This window comes from Nerophis lumbriciformis, linkage group LG28 (genome assembly GCF_033978685.3).
Source record: "Nerophis lumbriciformis linkage group LG28, RoL_Nlum_v2.1, whole genome shotgun sequence".
NCBI classification, from domain to species: Eukaryota; Metazoa; Chordata; class Actinopteri; order Syngnathiformes; family Syngnathidae; genus Nerophis; species Nerophis lumbriciformis.
The window spans coordinates 30,391,610-30,406,840 of record NC_084575.2 but is presented as its reverse complement, the minus strand read 5'-3'; the positions used below and the strand labels follow the sequence as shown (position 1 = coordinate 30,406,840).

Genomic DNA, 15,231 nt, shown 5'->3' with positions numbered 1-15,231 from the left:
AGAAATTGGACGTTTGTTCCGCACACTTTACCGACGAAAGATGGCAAGAATGTGTGGATATCCTGCGACACTCAAAGCAGATGCATTTCCAACCATAAAGTCAAAGAAATCTGCCGCCAGACCCCCATTGAATCTGCCGGAGTGTGTGAGCAATTCAGGGACAAAGGTCCTCGCTAGCACGGCAAGCAATGGCGGCAGTTTGTTCCCGCAGACGAGCGCACGAGCGAGCTAAACCCCCTGGATGTCTTGGCTCACACCGTCCCTTAAACTGGACAGATCAGCTTTCAGGAAAAGAGAGCGGATGAGGGTATGTCTACAGAATATATTAATTGATGAAAATTGGGCTGTCTGCACTCTCAAAGTGCATGTTGTTGCCAAATGTATTTCATATGCTGTAAACCTAGTTCATAGTTGTTAGTTTCCTTTAATGCCAAACAAACACATACCAATCGTTGGTTAGAAGGCGATCGCCGAATTCGTCCTCGCTTTCTCCCGTGTCGCTGGCTGTCGTGTCGTTTCCGTCGGTTTCGCTTGCATACGGTTCAAACCGATATGGCTCAATAGCTTCAGTTTCTTCTTCAATTTCGTTTTCGCTACCTGCCTCCACACTACAACCATCCGTTTCAATACATGCGTAATCTGTTGAATCGCTTAAGCCGCTGAAATCCGAGTCTGAATCCGAGCTAATGTCGCTATAGCTTGCTGTTCTATCCGCCATGTTTGTTTGTGTTGGCTTCACTATGTGACGTCACAGGAAAATGGACGGGTGTTTATAACGATGGTTAAAATCAGGCACTTTGAAGCTTTTTTTTAGGGGTATTGCGTGATGGGTAAAATTTTGAAAAAAACTTCGAAAAATATAATAAGCCACTGGGAACTGATTTTTAATGGTTTTAACCCTTCTGAAATTGTGATAATGTTCCCCTTTAAAAACATTCGGGTCACAGAAAGTGACCAGAATTCCATTTATGCCATTTGTTGACAACCGAATGGAATGCTTACGCTAGGGATTCAGACTATTTTGGACTGGTAGTAGTCGATCCACAGCGATCTTTCTGCCACACAATACCTCAATGCTAACAAGGGGAATTTACACTTCGACTGTCGTTGGCTTTGATAGTTAGTATTGCTCCTTTGCATCAAAACAGTTGTTTTTCTCACTACGATAGGGCGAAACCATCCTTGCCCAGGCACGCCCTCCAGGTTTTTGGAGTATTTTTATTGATATTTCATCCAAAAAAAAATCACAGAAATTATATTTTGATCCGAAAAGTTATGCTTAAAAACGCAGATGTCCGCTTTTTTTGTGGACATTTCTCAAGCCTGTTGTTATGCTTCAATTTTCAAAACAAAACATTTAGTTACAAGGGTCCCCGCTGTTGTGAAACCTGTAAGACCCGCCCAAAACATTTGGTCTTTCTTGCTAGCTTATAAATAAATATGGACAACACGTCCAAATGGGAATAAAGTGAGTGTGAAGGCGTTGTTGATTTGATACACGAGGGTTTTGAGTGACTCGCTCCGCCACAGAGCCAATTACTGTATTTTCCGGACCATAGGGTGCACCGGATTATAAGGCGCACTGCTGATGAATGGTCTATTTTTGATCTTTTTTCATATATAAAAGGCGCACGCACCGCATTATAGGGCGCATAAAAGAAGTCATATTATTATTTAAACACTTCCTTGTGGTCTACATAACATGTAATGGTGGTTCTTTGGTCAAAATGTTGCATAGATGATGTTTTACAGATCATCTTCAAGCCGCTTTCTGTCAATCGCTTCCGGATGCGCTGTTTTGTAGGCTGCCTTATTTACATGGCTCACCTTTGACAGCGTCTTCTCCCCGTCATCTTTGTTGTAGCATGCAAGGACGGGAGTGGAAGAAGTGTCAAAAGATGGAGCTAACTATTTTAATGACATTCCGACTTTACTTCAATCAATAACGGAGCAGCATCTTCTCATTCGGAAACAACAACACAGGAAATGTGTCCCGTGAAAAAAACCGTCAGACCAAAACTCTCTAATAACTGAAGTTCCTTGGGTGAATAATGTAAAGTCACTACACCGGTATGTTTTAGTGCTTTCATGGCGAGTTTACTGACAGATATAAGTAAGAACTTTACACTACTTTATATTAGAAATGGCAACAGCGGAGGATGAATGTCCCATAACAAGAAGATAGAGTAAGAAGAAGAAGCTTATCGACTACGGTGTCTGCACGGACTACAAAGGAAGAAACGCGCAATTTTTCAGGATTCATGCAGATCCCAAATACAGATCAGCAGGTACCAGAAGGTAAGAAAAGTTGCTTTTGTATAATATTGCAAAACAAAACGCCAGATAATATGTCTTACATTATACACACCATAATAATACTCCTATGTTGAAGCACAGTACAATCCATCAAGCGGTGCGGCTTCATAGCTTACCAAAGTCGTACTAAAACATTTTGATAGATTTTTGAGTGCCGTGTGTAATGTTCTATATTTTCAATGGAACATATAAAATGGGATCACACTCCTCAGCCTTCCCGGTAAGGTCTATTCAGGTGTACTGGAGAGGAGGCTACGCCGGATAGTCGAACCTCGGATTCAGGAGGAACAGTGTGGTTTTCGTCCTGGTCGTGGAACTGTGGACCAGCTCTATACTCTCGGCAGGGTCCTTGAGGGTGCATGGGAGTTTGCCCAACCAGTCTACATGTGTTTTGTGGACTTGGAGAAGGCATTCGACCGTGTCCCTCGGGAAGTCCTGTGGGGAGTGCTCAGAGAGTATGGGGTATCAGACTGTCTGATTTTGGCGGTCCGCTCCCTGTATGATCAGTGTCAGAGCTTGGTCCGCATTGCCGGTAGTAAGTCGGACACGTTTCCAGTGAGGGTTGGACTCCGCCAAGGCTGCCCTTTGTCACCGATTCTGTTCATAACTTTTATGGACAGAATTTCTAGGCGCAGTCAAGGCGTTGAGGGGATCTGGTTTGGTGGCTGCAGGATTAGGTCTCTGCTTTTTGCAGATGATGTGGTCCTGATGGCTTCATCTGGCCAGGATCTTCAGCTCTCTCTGGATCGGTTCGCAGCCGAGTGTGAAGCGACTGGGATGAGAATCAGCACCTCCAAGTCCGAGTCCATGGTTCTCGCCCGGAAAAGGGTGGAATGCCATCTTCGGGTTGGGGAGGAGACCCTGCCCCAAGTGGAGGAGTTCAAGTACCTCGGAGTCTTGTTCACGAGTGAGGGAAGAGTGGATCGTGAGATCGACAGGCGGATCGGTGCGGCATCTTCAGTAATGCGGACGCTGTATCGATCCGTTGTGGTGAAGAAGGAGCTGAGCCGGAAGGCAAAGCTCTCAATTTACCGGTCGATCTACGTTCCCATCCTCACCTATGGTCATGAGCTTTGGGTTATGACCGAAAGGACAAGATCACGGGTACAAGCGGCCGAAATGAGTTTCCTCCGCCGGGTGGCAGGGCTCTCCCTTAGAGATAGGGTGAGAAGCTCTGTCATCCGGGGGGAGCTCAAAGTAAAGCCGCTGCTCCTCCACATCGAGAGGAGCCAGATGAGGTGGTTCGGGCATCTGGTCAGGATGCCACCCGATCGCCTCCCTAGGGAGGTGTTTAGGGCACGTCCGACCGGTAGGAGGCCACGGGGAAGACCCAGGACACGTTGGGAAGACTATGTCTCCCGGCTGCCCTGGGAACGCCTCGGGATCCCCCGGGAGGAGCTGGACGAAGTGGCTGGGGAGAGGGAAGTCTGGGCTTCCCTGCTTAGGCTGCTGCCCCCGCGACCCGACCTCGGATAAGCGGAAGAAGATGGATGGATGGCTGGACATATAAAATGTTGGTGGTGTTTACTTGAGTCGTATTGCCATCATAGTACACTCTACACGTATCTCTTATGTTTGACTGCCATCTACTGGTCACACCTATCATTACACCATATACCAAATAAAATTATTCCGTACATTAGGCGCACAGGGTTATAAGGCGCACTGTCGAGTTTTGAGAAAAAAAAGGATTTTAAGTGCGCCTTATAGTCCGGAAAATACGGTAAGTAAGATGAGGTAGTTGAGTGTATGATAAAGACAAAGAGTTGGTCAAGTCCTTCCAAAACATTTACAGAACAAAATTTTTTTCTTTTAAAGTCTGGCATGGGGTAAAGCCACAAAATTACTGCTGTGTGGCAGACCATATTGAGCACTTGTAAAGCATGAAATAAATACTGGAAGTTATGTACAACACATGTGTTCAAGCTCGGTTTTCTATTGTTTTTCATTTTTGAAATATCGAGTGACAATTTTGGTCTGTTCTTTTTTAATCACCCGGTATAAATCGAGTGGGTCGACAGTTACGGCTAACTATGCGGTTGGATGTTTTAAAAAATGAACGCCGCAACTGCTTGGCGGAGTTGATGCGGTTCGGCTACGGACAGCAGGTTTCAATGAGAGCGACAGTCAGCAATTGTGCGGCACATCTGACTATAGGGCAGATTTGATGGATCAAAGGCATATTAACACTTGTTGTTTTCCAGTAACAAGTAATCTACTATTTTGAAACGTTAATACACCGTTGTATCATCCCGACAAAGTCACACAGAGTCTAACGCTCATTTGTATTTTCTTTATTCTGACCATAACACGTCAATGGCAACGCTCACGAGTTCCAATAACCCCAATTTGCACACCATCTCTACACACACCCACCAACACTTCGTCTTTCTCCACCTATCGCTCCAGCGAGGTGCATTGACAGACGTGAACAAACACAAACAAGGGCACACGCCTACGGAAATACGGACATATGATTATTACATCAAGTGCAGGAATTCAGAGTTCTGGGCCTAAAAATATGTCTACGGTACGTTGAGGACACATCTGTTTGTCGCTGTCAAATTGACAGGACAGAGCTAGAATATGTCATCGCCATGCATTCTCACGATATAATGATAGTGTTAAAAGCTTATATTGTTTATCGTCAATATCGAGCAAAGCTTGGGTCACTCGATTACGCACAATGATAAGCCGCCTGACAAACAAGTTGGTTACAAGCAACGTTTGGCTGGATAATAACGAGACAGTGTACGAAAACTAAGGCATGATTTGACATTTTCATTCAACAACGAATCAAACAAAGTGTTACGTATGAAAATCGAGGTAGGGATTGCGTCTTTTGGTGATTTATTTGTAGGATTGAAATTCAAGAGTTCTACAGGTAAAATGTTCCTCTAAATACACACTCATTTCAGCACATTTAGGAACCGGGGCTTGCATCAGCAGAACCGAGGCCAGGTCTAGTAATAGTGGCATATAGAGTCTGGTGATGGAAAGTCAAAAATTATGGGAAGTGACGACCAGATTAATTTTCAAGAGCAATAACTACAGATAACCTGTAAATATTAGTCACCTGGACCCTATGGGTCCTTCAAATTGTACGTTGAAGCTTCGGAATTTTGCATTCTGGGTAAGAAAAAGCAATTATTTTATGTGTGTGTATGATTCTGTCTTCCCGTGACCTTTTAGAACGGATTAACCTGCGGACGTCTGGTGATGTTTCAAAAGACTGCATAAATGTGTTCCCTTACGGTTCAGCAACTGTGGAAAAGCGCTGCTTGCAACCGGCATTTTGTATCATCATAAATAAATGACTGACACTTGAGACTGAACTCTTTACTATATGTAACTCTCGTGTGTGCGAATGTGCTTCAAAAGCGCCGCCCTGTTGTTACAACCTTTCTTGCATATGGAGCAAGTGAAAGGGTTCTCCCCCGTATGAAACCTCATGTGTGAGGTCAATGTGCCCCCACGGGTGAAGGTTTTGCCACAAAACAAACAGCTAAAAGGCTTCTCCCCCGTGTGCATTCTTTTGTGTCGGTCCAAACTCGACTTTTGTGTAAATTTTCTGCCGCATTCAATGCAGCCAAATGGCTTGGCTCCGGTGTGACACGACATATGCCTCTGCAATATGTTGTTGTATTTGAATATTTTGCCACACTCTGGGCACTCGTAACATTTCGTGGGATGGCGAGAGCTATGAGGAGGTACGGGATCGACGTACTTCTGCGAGTCTGACGGCGGCTTATGTTTGACGAAAAAGTTCCTGCCGTTATTCAAGTCTTCCGTCATTAAATGATGAAAAACCGCAGGTGGAGTATTGTTGGCTGCTTTTAGAATACCAGCTGTATCCGAGTGAAAAGTCGCACCGGGGCCTCTGCGGTCCTCTCCATAAAGTTCGCCTTCAAATGGCTCACCTGGGCTGGAGACTGATGAAGCGGTTTCTCTGTTCTCAACACTCTGCCTTTGCTGTATGCTAGAGGACAGAGGTTTCTCTTTAGCGCCTTCACCGTTAACAGGAGCAGAGGGGAACCGGACGTTGGGGGTACCAAACTCCTCTGGTTTTGCTATCGGACTTGTCCAGATTTCTTCCGGTTCTTCTTTGATGTATGGAGGCACTGGACTCGTCTCCCGATGCACAGGAGAAAACTTCACTGTGGTTAGCATAGGCCGGATGTGGTGAGCAGCATCTGAAATAGAAACACAAAGTAGAGCTCTTAGAAACATTAATCAGACCCTATTACAGACTGTAACTTAAAACAAATACCCTTCAAATACATTTTTGGCAGCAGCAAAGTGGTCGTTTGGGTAGATTTCAGCTTTGTAAAGGGTATTTCAACAAGCAAACAGTACAGTAGGTAGGGATGATGTTCGAAACCGGTTCTCCCGGTTGTTCGATAAGAAAAGAACCGTTCGATAAAAAAAGAACCGATTCCATGGACTCGAATCCCTTTTTGAGAACCGGTTCCCGTTATCGAGGCCACTATAGTAAAGAAAAAGAGTTGGTTCTTTATTCGAATCCCTGGGAATGAATAAATAAATGATAAATGGGTTGTACTTGTATAGCGCTTTTCTACCTTCAAGGTACTCAAAGCGCTTTGACACTACTTCCACATTTACCCATTCACACACACATTCACACACTGATGGAGGGAGCTGCCATGCAAGGCGCTAACCAGCACCCATCAGGAGCAAGGGTGAAGTGTCTTGCTCAGGACACAACGGACATGACGAGATTGGTACTAGGTGGGGATTGAACCAGGGACCCTCGGGTCACGCACGGCCACTCCTCCACTGCGCCACGCCGTGGATCATATCAGTACAATGTTTAACTTCATTACTTAATCCATTCCATCATTTAAATCCACATACTACCGTATTTTCCGCACTATTAGCCGCACCTAAAAACCACAAATTTACTCAAAAGCTGACAGTGCGCCTTATAACCCGGTGCGCTTTATATATGGATTAATATTAAGATTCATTTTCATAAAGTTTCGGTCTCGCAACTACGGTAAACAGCCGCCATCTTTTTTCCCCGTAGAAGAGGAAGTGCTTCTTCTTCTACGCAAGCAACCGCCAAGGTAAGCACCCGCCCCCATAGAACAGGAAGCGCTTCTTCTTCTACTGTAAGCAACCACCCGCCCGCGTAGAAGAAGAAGAAGCGCGCGGATATTACGTTTCATTTCCTTTGTGTGTTTACATCTGTAAAGACCACAAAATGGCTCCTACTAAGCGACAGGTTTCCGGTTCATGAAAAGACGCAATCTCTCCATCCGCACACGGACTACAATTTCACAGCAACTGCCTAAAGACTTTCAAGAAAAGCTGGCTACTTTCCGTGCATATTGTAAAAACAAGATAGCTGAAAAAAAGATCCGGCCAGAGAACATTATCAACATGGACGAGGTTCCACTGACTTTTGATATTCCTGTGAACCGCACTGTGGATACAACGGGAGCACGTACGGTGAATATTCGCACCACAGGGAATGAGAAGTCATCCTTCACTGTGGTTCTAGCTTGCCATGCTAATGGCCAGAAACTTCCACCCATGGTGATATTCAAAAGGAAGACCTTGCCAAAAGAGACCTTTCCAGCCGGCGTCATCATAAAAGCTAACTCGAAGGGATGGATGGATGAAGAAAAGATGAGCGAGTGGTTAAGGTAAGTTTACGCGAAGAGGCCGGGTGGCTTTTTTCACGCAGCTCCGTCCATGTTGATATACGACTCCATGCGCGCCCACATCACGCTGGTTTTTAATATATTATTAAAGTTTGACTGACCTATCTGACTGTTTTTTTGACATTCCTTTAGCGCAGTTAGATGCGGCTTATAACACGGGGCGGCTTATAGGTGGACAAAGTTTTGAAATATGCCGTTCATTGAAGGCGCGGCTTATAACCCAGGGCGGCTTATGGTGCGGAAAATACGGTAATGCTAAAGACTTAATAACAGACACCCTAGTCTTCACATTCAGCTAATTTCCCCCCTAATTCTATGCTGTGTCTGTCCCTCATTTTCCCTCCAGGACAAGGACGTGCAGTCATTCCTGGAGAAGGCCACACTGACGGACCCCAGAAGGATGTTCCAATAGCAGCAGAAGTGCACTTTTTGGAGAGCTGTATTATTTTCAGTTTTGTGCCCAAGGGACTGATTTTATTTAACACTATATTGTTATTTATACACCTATAGTGATCACAGAGACAGGTTGTTTTTGTGTTACTGTATATATTTGTTTTTCTGAAAAATCCCAATTAATATACTTTGGGTAACAACAGTCAATATTCATTTATTTATTTTATTTTTTCTTATAAAATAAAAGTGAGCTTTTGTTAAACCAAATATTGTGTGTTTTCTCCCATATACAACAACCTATCTGGATTCGATAAGAGAATCAATCGACAAGGAATCGGTTTGATAAGAGGATTCGATAATGGGCTTGAACTCGATAATTTCTTATCAAACATCATCCCTAACAGTAGGTACTTGATTTTTGATATATGCAATGCCCATAAGGGTATTCTAGTAAAATATGCAGAGATGAGAGGTGTCAGTGGTCCTCGTCAGCTAGAGAACTTTGATTTTGGGGCGGCAACGGTGAAGTTTAGATTGATTGATTGATTGAAACTTTTATTAGTAAATTGCACAGTACAGTACATATTCCGTACAATTGACCACTAAATGGTAACACCCGAATAAGTTTTTCAACTTGTTTAAGTCGGGGTCCACGTAATCAATTCATGGTAAATCCACGAAGGAAATAGGAAAGTGAATGAATTAGGGCTGGGCTATATATCGATATACTCGATATATCGCGGGTTTGTCTCTGTGCGATATAGAAAATGACTATATTGTGATATTCGCTTTTAGCTGCAGGCATTACACTACAGGCGTTTCTCACTCTTTGTTGTCTCTCCTTCTCACAGAGACTTAAACAAGCGCACCTTCTTTGATGTATGGAGGCACTGGAGTCGTCTCCCGATGCACAGGAGAGACCTTCACTGTGGTTAGCATAGGCCAGATGTGGTGAGCAGCATCTGAAATAGAAACACAAAGTAGTGCACATTAAAAACATTAATCAGACCCTATTACAAACTGTAACTTAAAACAAGGACCAACATGCTTTCGAATTGGTTTTGGTTCATAGTAGGATTTTACGGTATACCAGTACTAGTATAGTATCGCGGTACTATTGAATCAAAAACGGTACAGGCGCGTCGTCACGTCATGACATTGCTGGTTTTACGAGCATGTTCGGCAGCGCACAATCACAGAGTACTTACAAGCAGACGCAGTTAGGGATGTCCCGATCCGATATTTGCGTATCGGCAAGGCATGGGAAAATGCCGACCCAGATCCAGTTTAAAAAAAACCTCTGGTCCGTGTTTTCCAACGCACCTATTTAAACAATACATTCCACTTTTCTGCTGCTCCGTAATTTCCGTTCCGCATTTTCCAGCACACCTTCAACACATCCACAATTCTCACGCAGTTGCTTTTAGCTGCTGGCATTACACGACAGGCTCTTCTCACTCTTTCCTGTGTCTCCCTCTCACAGACAGCGAGCGCACCTTCTTACACACGTCACATACTGTCACGACATACGTCACATACGTATACGTCCTCTCCCAGCAGAGAGCGAGGTAGCGGCATGGCTAACGTTAGCTGTGATGCTAGCGCAGCGGCTAAGGTGCGCGCCTGCTCAAGCGTCCTCTGCGCACGGCAAATCTATGCCACGCACAAAATCAAATAAAAAAATAAGCGCATAACAATTTTCGACACACGGACACGACAGAGACAACAGTTTTCGTCATCATTGTTCAAATATTGTAACGTCTGTCGAGACGCTTATTTCCATTCGGTGCCACACGCCCACACCATCAAAATGCCAGGCAAAAATGTCCACATCAACATCGTATGAAAAAATTAGTGATTTTTTTAGTTGTGATTTCCTTCTCTGCATGAAAGTTCAAAAGTAGCATATATTAATGCAGTATGAAGAAGAATGTTTTAATGTAGACATGCAAGCCTTGAAATAACATTTTGAAAATCAAGACTACATTTCCTGCAAATGGGTGCATTTCTACCCTATATTTTAACTTTAGATTTATTCTCATATCAAACTCTTTTGGCTGTCTTTTTGACACTTACATCCGGCGCCCCCCTCCACACCCTGGATTATAAATAATGTAAATAATTCAATGTGATTATCTTGTGTGATGACTGTATTATGATGATAGTATATATCTGATGGTATATATCTGTATCATGAATCAATGGATGAATCAGTGGACCCCGACTTAAACAAGTTGAAAACCTTATTGGGGTGTTACCATTTAGTGGTCAATTGTACGGAATATGTACTTCACTGTGCAACCTACTAATAAAAGTCTCAATCAATCAATCAAAACACATAGAATCATCATACTGCTGTGATTATATGCATCAAGTGTTCATTCAAGGCTAAGGCAAAATATCGAGATATATATCGTGTATCGCAATATGGCCTTAAAATATCGCAATATTAAAAAAAAGGCCCTATCGCCCAGCCCTAGTTTCAATGATGCCATTTCTGTTTGTCATGTATAATTTTGTCTATTTTGTGTTTATCCTTGAATAAACAGGTCAGTTTCTTGTTACCAACCATTGTGTATTATTCATACTCTCCTAATTCAGCTGGCTAGTTGTTATCAAGACTACTAAAACCCTTCGCAACATGATTCTGACAACTAAGTAGGCTAAATAACTTTAAACTTGAATACATGCTCGGATAGGCCAGTATCGGTATCGGTCAGTATCGGTATCGGATCGAAAATGCAAAAACAATATCGGTATCGGATCGGAAGTGCAAAAACCTGGATCGGGACATCCCTAGACACAGTGTGTAGACAGAAAAAGGGAGAATGGACGCATTTTGGCTTAAAAACTCAAGATAAAGGTGAAGTTATAACACTGAAACACCCTCAGGAAGAGGTGCTTTAAGACATTGCTAGCTAGCTCGCGGCAAACGTCCATTCGCAGTCGGCAGTGCTTTAGCTACTTCTAAATCACTAATCCTCGCTTCCATGGCGACAAATAAAGTATGTTTCTAACAAGTATCATCCCTGTAGGACAAAGAATAGCTAAACATGCTTCACTACACACCGTAGGAGGATACTAAATGTAAACAAATGCCATGGGTGGATCTACACCTGACATCCACTGTAATGATACCAAGTACAATAGCATATCTAGTTGATACTACTATGATTACATCGATATTTTTTATCGTCACCTTTTTTCAAATAACATATTATGTTTATATACTCAGTAAATACGTCCCTAGAACCATGAGGACTTTGGAATATGACCAATGTACGATCATGTAACTACTTGGTATCGGATTGATACACAAATTTGTGGTACCATCCAAAACTAATGTAAAGTATCAAACAACAGAAGAATATGTGATTATTACATTTTAACAGAAGTGTAGATAGAACATGTTGAAAGGAGAAAGTAACCCGATATTAACAGTAAATGAACAAGTGCATTAAAGGCCTACTGAAATGCGATGTTCTTATTTAAACGGGGATAGCAGGTCCATTCTATGTGTCATACTTGATCATTTCGCGATATTGCCATATTTTTGCTAAAAGGATTTAGTAGAGAACATCGACGATAAAGTTCGCAACTTTTGGTCGCTGATTAAAAAGCCTTGCCTGTACCAGAAGTAGCAGACGATATGCGCGTGACGTCACAGGTTGTGGAGCTCCTCACATCTGCACATTGTTTACAATCATGGCCACCAGCAGCGAGAGCGATTCGAACTGAGAAAGCAACGATTTCTCCATTAATTTGAGCGAGGATGAAAGCTTTGTGGATGAGGAAAGTGAGAGTGAAGGACTAGAGGGCAGTGGGAGCGATTCAGATAGGCAAGATGCTGTGAGAGGCGGGTGGGACCTGATATTCAGCTGGGAATGACTAAAACAGTAAATAAACACAAGACATATATATACTCTATTAGCCACAACACAACCAGGCTTATATTTAATATGCCACAAATTAATCCCGCATAACAAACACCTCCCCCCTCCTGTCCATATAACCCGCCAATACAACTCAAACACCTGCACAATACACTCAATCCCACAGCCCAAAGTACCGTTCACCTCCCCAAAGTTCATACAGCACATATATTTCCCCAAAGTTACGTACGTGACACGCACATAGCGGCACGCACGTACGGGCAAGCGATCAAATGTTTGGAAGCCGCAGCTGCATGCGAACTCACGGTACCGCGTCTGCGTATCCAACTCAAAGTCCTCCTGGTAAGAGTCTCTGTTGTCCCAGTTCTCCACAGGCCAACGGTAAAGCTTGACTGTCATCTTTCGGGAATGTAAACAATGAAACACCGGCTGTGTTAGCCGGCACAACAGTCAAGGGGTGCATTATACGGCGGGGGTGCATTATCCGGCACAACACCTGCCACAAATCACCGCTTCCCACCTACAGCTTTCGTCTTTGCTGTCTCCATTGTTCATTGAACAAATTGCAAAAGATTCACCAACACAGATGTCCAGAATGCGATGCGATGAAAACAGACAACTTAATAGCTGGCCACCATGCAGTCCCAAAATGTCCTCTACAATCCGTGATGTCACGCGCTGACGTCATCATACCGAGACGTTTTCAGCAGGATATTTCGCGCGAAATTTAAAATTGCACTTTAGTAAGCTAACCCGGCCGTATTGGCATGTGTTGCAATTTTAAGATTTCATCATTGATATATAAACTATCAGACTGCGTGGTCGGTAGTAGTGGGCTTCAGAAGGCCTTTAATAATCAATTTTTACAGCTTGTTCGTCATAATATTGACAAAACACAATGAGAAATGATACAACATTTTACTGCATACGTCAGCAAACAAATTAGGAGCCTTTGTTTGCTTACTTACTACTAAAAGACAAGTTGTCTAGTATGTTCACTATTTTATTTAAGGACAACATTGTTCTTCGATTGCAATAAGAAATATATATATATATATATATATATATATATATATATATATATATACATATACATGTATTGGCTCACCTGCACTGGCTTCCTGTGCACTTTAAGGTTTTACTACTTACGTATAAAATACTACACGGTCTAGCTCCATCCTATCTTGCCGATTGCATTGTACCATATGTCCCGGCAAGAAATCTGCGTTCAAAGAACTCTGGCTTATTAGTGATTCCCAGAGCCTAAAAAAAAAGTCTGCGAGCTATAGAGCGTTTTCTATTGGGGCTCCAGTACTATGGAATGCCCTCCCGGTAACAGTTAGAGATGCTACCTCAGTAGAAGCATTTAAGTCCCATCTTAAAACTCATTTGTATACTCTAGCCTTTAAATAGACCCCCTTTTTTAGACCAGTTGATCTGCAGTCCCCTCCAAGGTTTCTCATTGTCATCCCATTGGGTTGAGTTTTTCCTTGTCGTGATGTGGGATCTTAGCCGAGGATGTTGTTGTGGCTTGTGCAGCCCTTTGAGACACTCGTGATTTAGGGCTATATAAATAAACTTTGATTGATTGATTGATTGGAACGGTGCGGCGTCTTCAGTAATGCGGACGCTGTATCGATCCGTTGTGGTGAAGAAGGAGCTGAGCCGGAAGGCAAAGCTCTCAATTTACCGGTCGATCTACGTTCCCATCCTCACCTATGGTCATGAGCTTTGGGTCATGACCGAAAGGACAAGATCACGAAATTAGTTTCCTCCGCCAAGTGGCGGGGCTATCCCTTAGAGATAGGGTGAGAAGCTCTGTCATCCAGGGGGAGCTCAAAGTAAAGCCGCTGCTCCTCCATATCGAGAGGAGCCAGATGAGGTGGTTCGGGCATCTGGTCAAAATGCCACCCGAACGCCTCCCTAGGGAGGTGTTTAGGGCACGTCCGACCGGTAGGAGGCCACGGGGAAGACCCAAGAAAAGTTGGGAAGACTATGTCTCCCGGCTGGCCTGGGAACGCCTCGGGATCCCCCGGGAGGAGCTGGACGAAGTGGCTGGGGAGAGGAAAGTCTGGGCTTCCCTGCTTAGGCTGCTGCCCCCGCGACCCGACCTCGGAAAAGCGGAAGAAGAAGGATGGATGATTGATTGATTGAATTTAAGCTTACAGACAACCTTGTCTCTGATTGACGAGTACACAAAACAACGCCAGTAAACAGTCAATAGCTACATGTTAGTAAAAGAAGGTGCTAGAAAGAAGACAGAAGTGTACCGCAGTTGTTGTTGGGCTGACGAGCTCCCAGCAGCTCCTCCTTGTATTCCGCCATTGTTTTCTCAAACATCCCCATTATTTCCTCCACGGCCACAGTCAGTCTGTCACTGACAAATGACCTAAATAATAGAAGGGAAGACATTTTAGTGTGAACGCCAACACAACACGTCGATGGTGTTCACAAGCTTCTAGGATTTTTTTCTTTTTTTTATAGGCTTCCGCTTTGTTCTTCTTCTTCTTTTGGGCTGACTGGCATGCCGCCTCTTACTGGACGGAAGCGGAATAACACCAAAATATAAAAAAAATATTTATCCAAACTGCAAAAATATTTATTGTACATATTTTTACGCCATGTATTTCTATTGAAGCCTGTGTAAAGTCTTTGGTGTAGGTGTGTGACATCATTACTATAAAAAAATAATAAAAAAATATTACTGAGAAAAAAGTCAAACGGTCAGACACAGTACTCTACTATACCAGCAGAGGACGCCTGTGAGTCACAGTTTTTTTTGCAGTTCCTCTTGACATTTTGAACCATGCTACTACTTACTGTGTGTGATAGAGATGCGCGGATAGGCAATTATTTCATCCGCAACCGCATCAGAAAGTCGTCAACCATCCGCAATCCACCCGATCTAACATTTGATCAGAACTGCATCCGCCCGCCATCCG

General features: G+C 43.5%; 1 protein-coding gene across 1 annotated transcript; it reads right to left on the bottom strand.

The window, feature by feature from the left end:
• Positions 1-4,594: 4,594 nt before the first annotated feature.
• Positions 4,595-14,810, bottom strand: LOC133571044 (uncharacterized). The gene is made up of 3 exons (XM_061924028.1): positions 14,560-14,810; positions 9,266-9,358; positions 4,595-6,509 (listed from the first exon to the last, which is right to left on the bottom strand). The coding sequence occupies exons 1-3, from the start codon at positions 14,699-14,701 to the stop codon at positions 5,659-5,661; spliced, it is 1,086 nt and encodes a 361-aa protein (XP_061780012.1). The 5' UTR covers positions 14,702-14,810; the 3' UTR covers positions 4,595-5,658.
• Between the last annotated feature and the right edge of the window lie 421 nt (positions 14,811-15,231).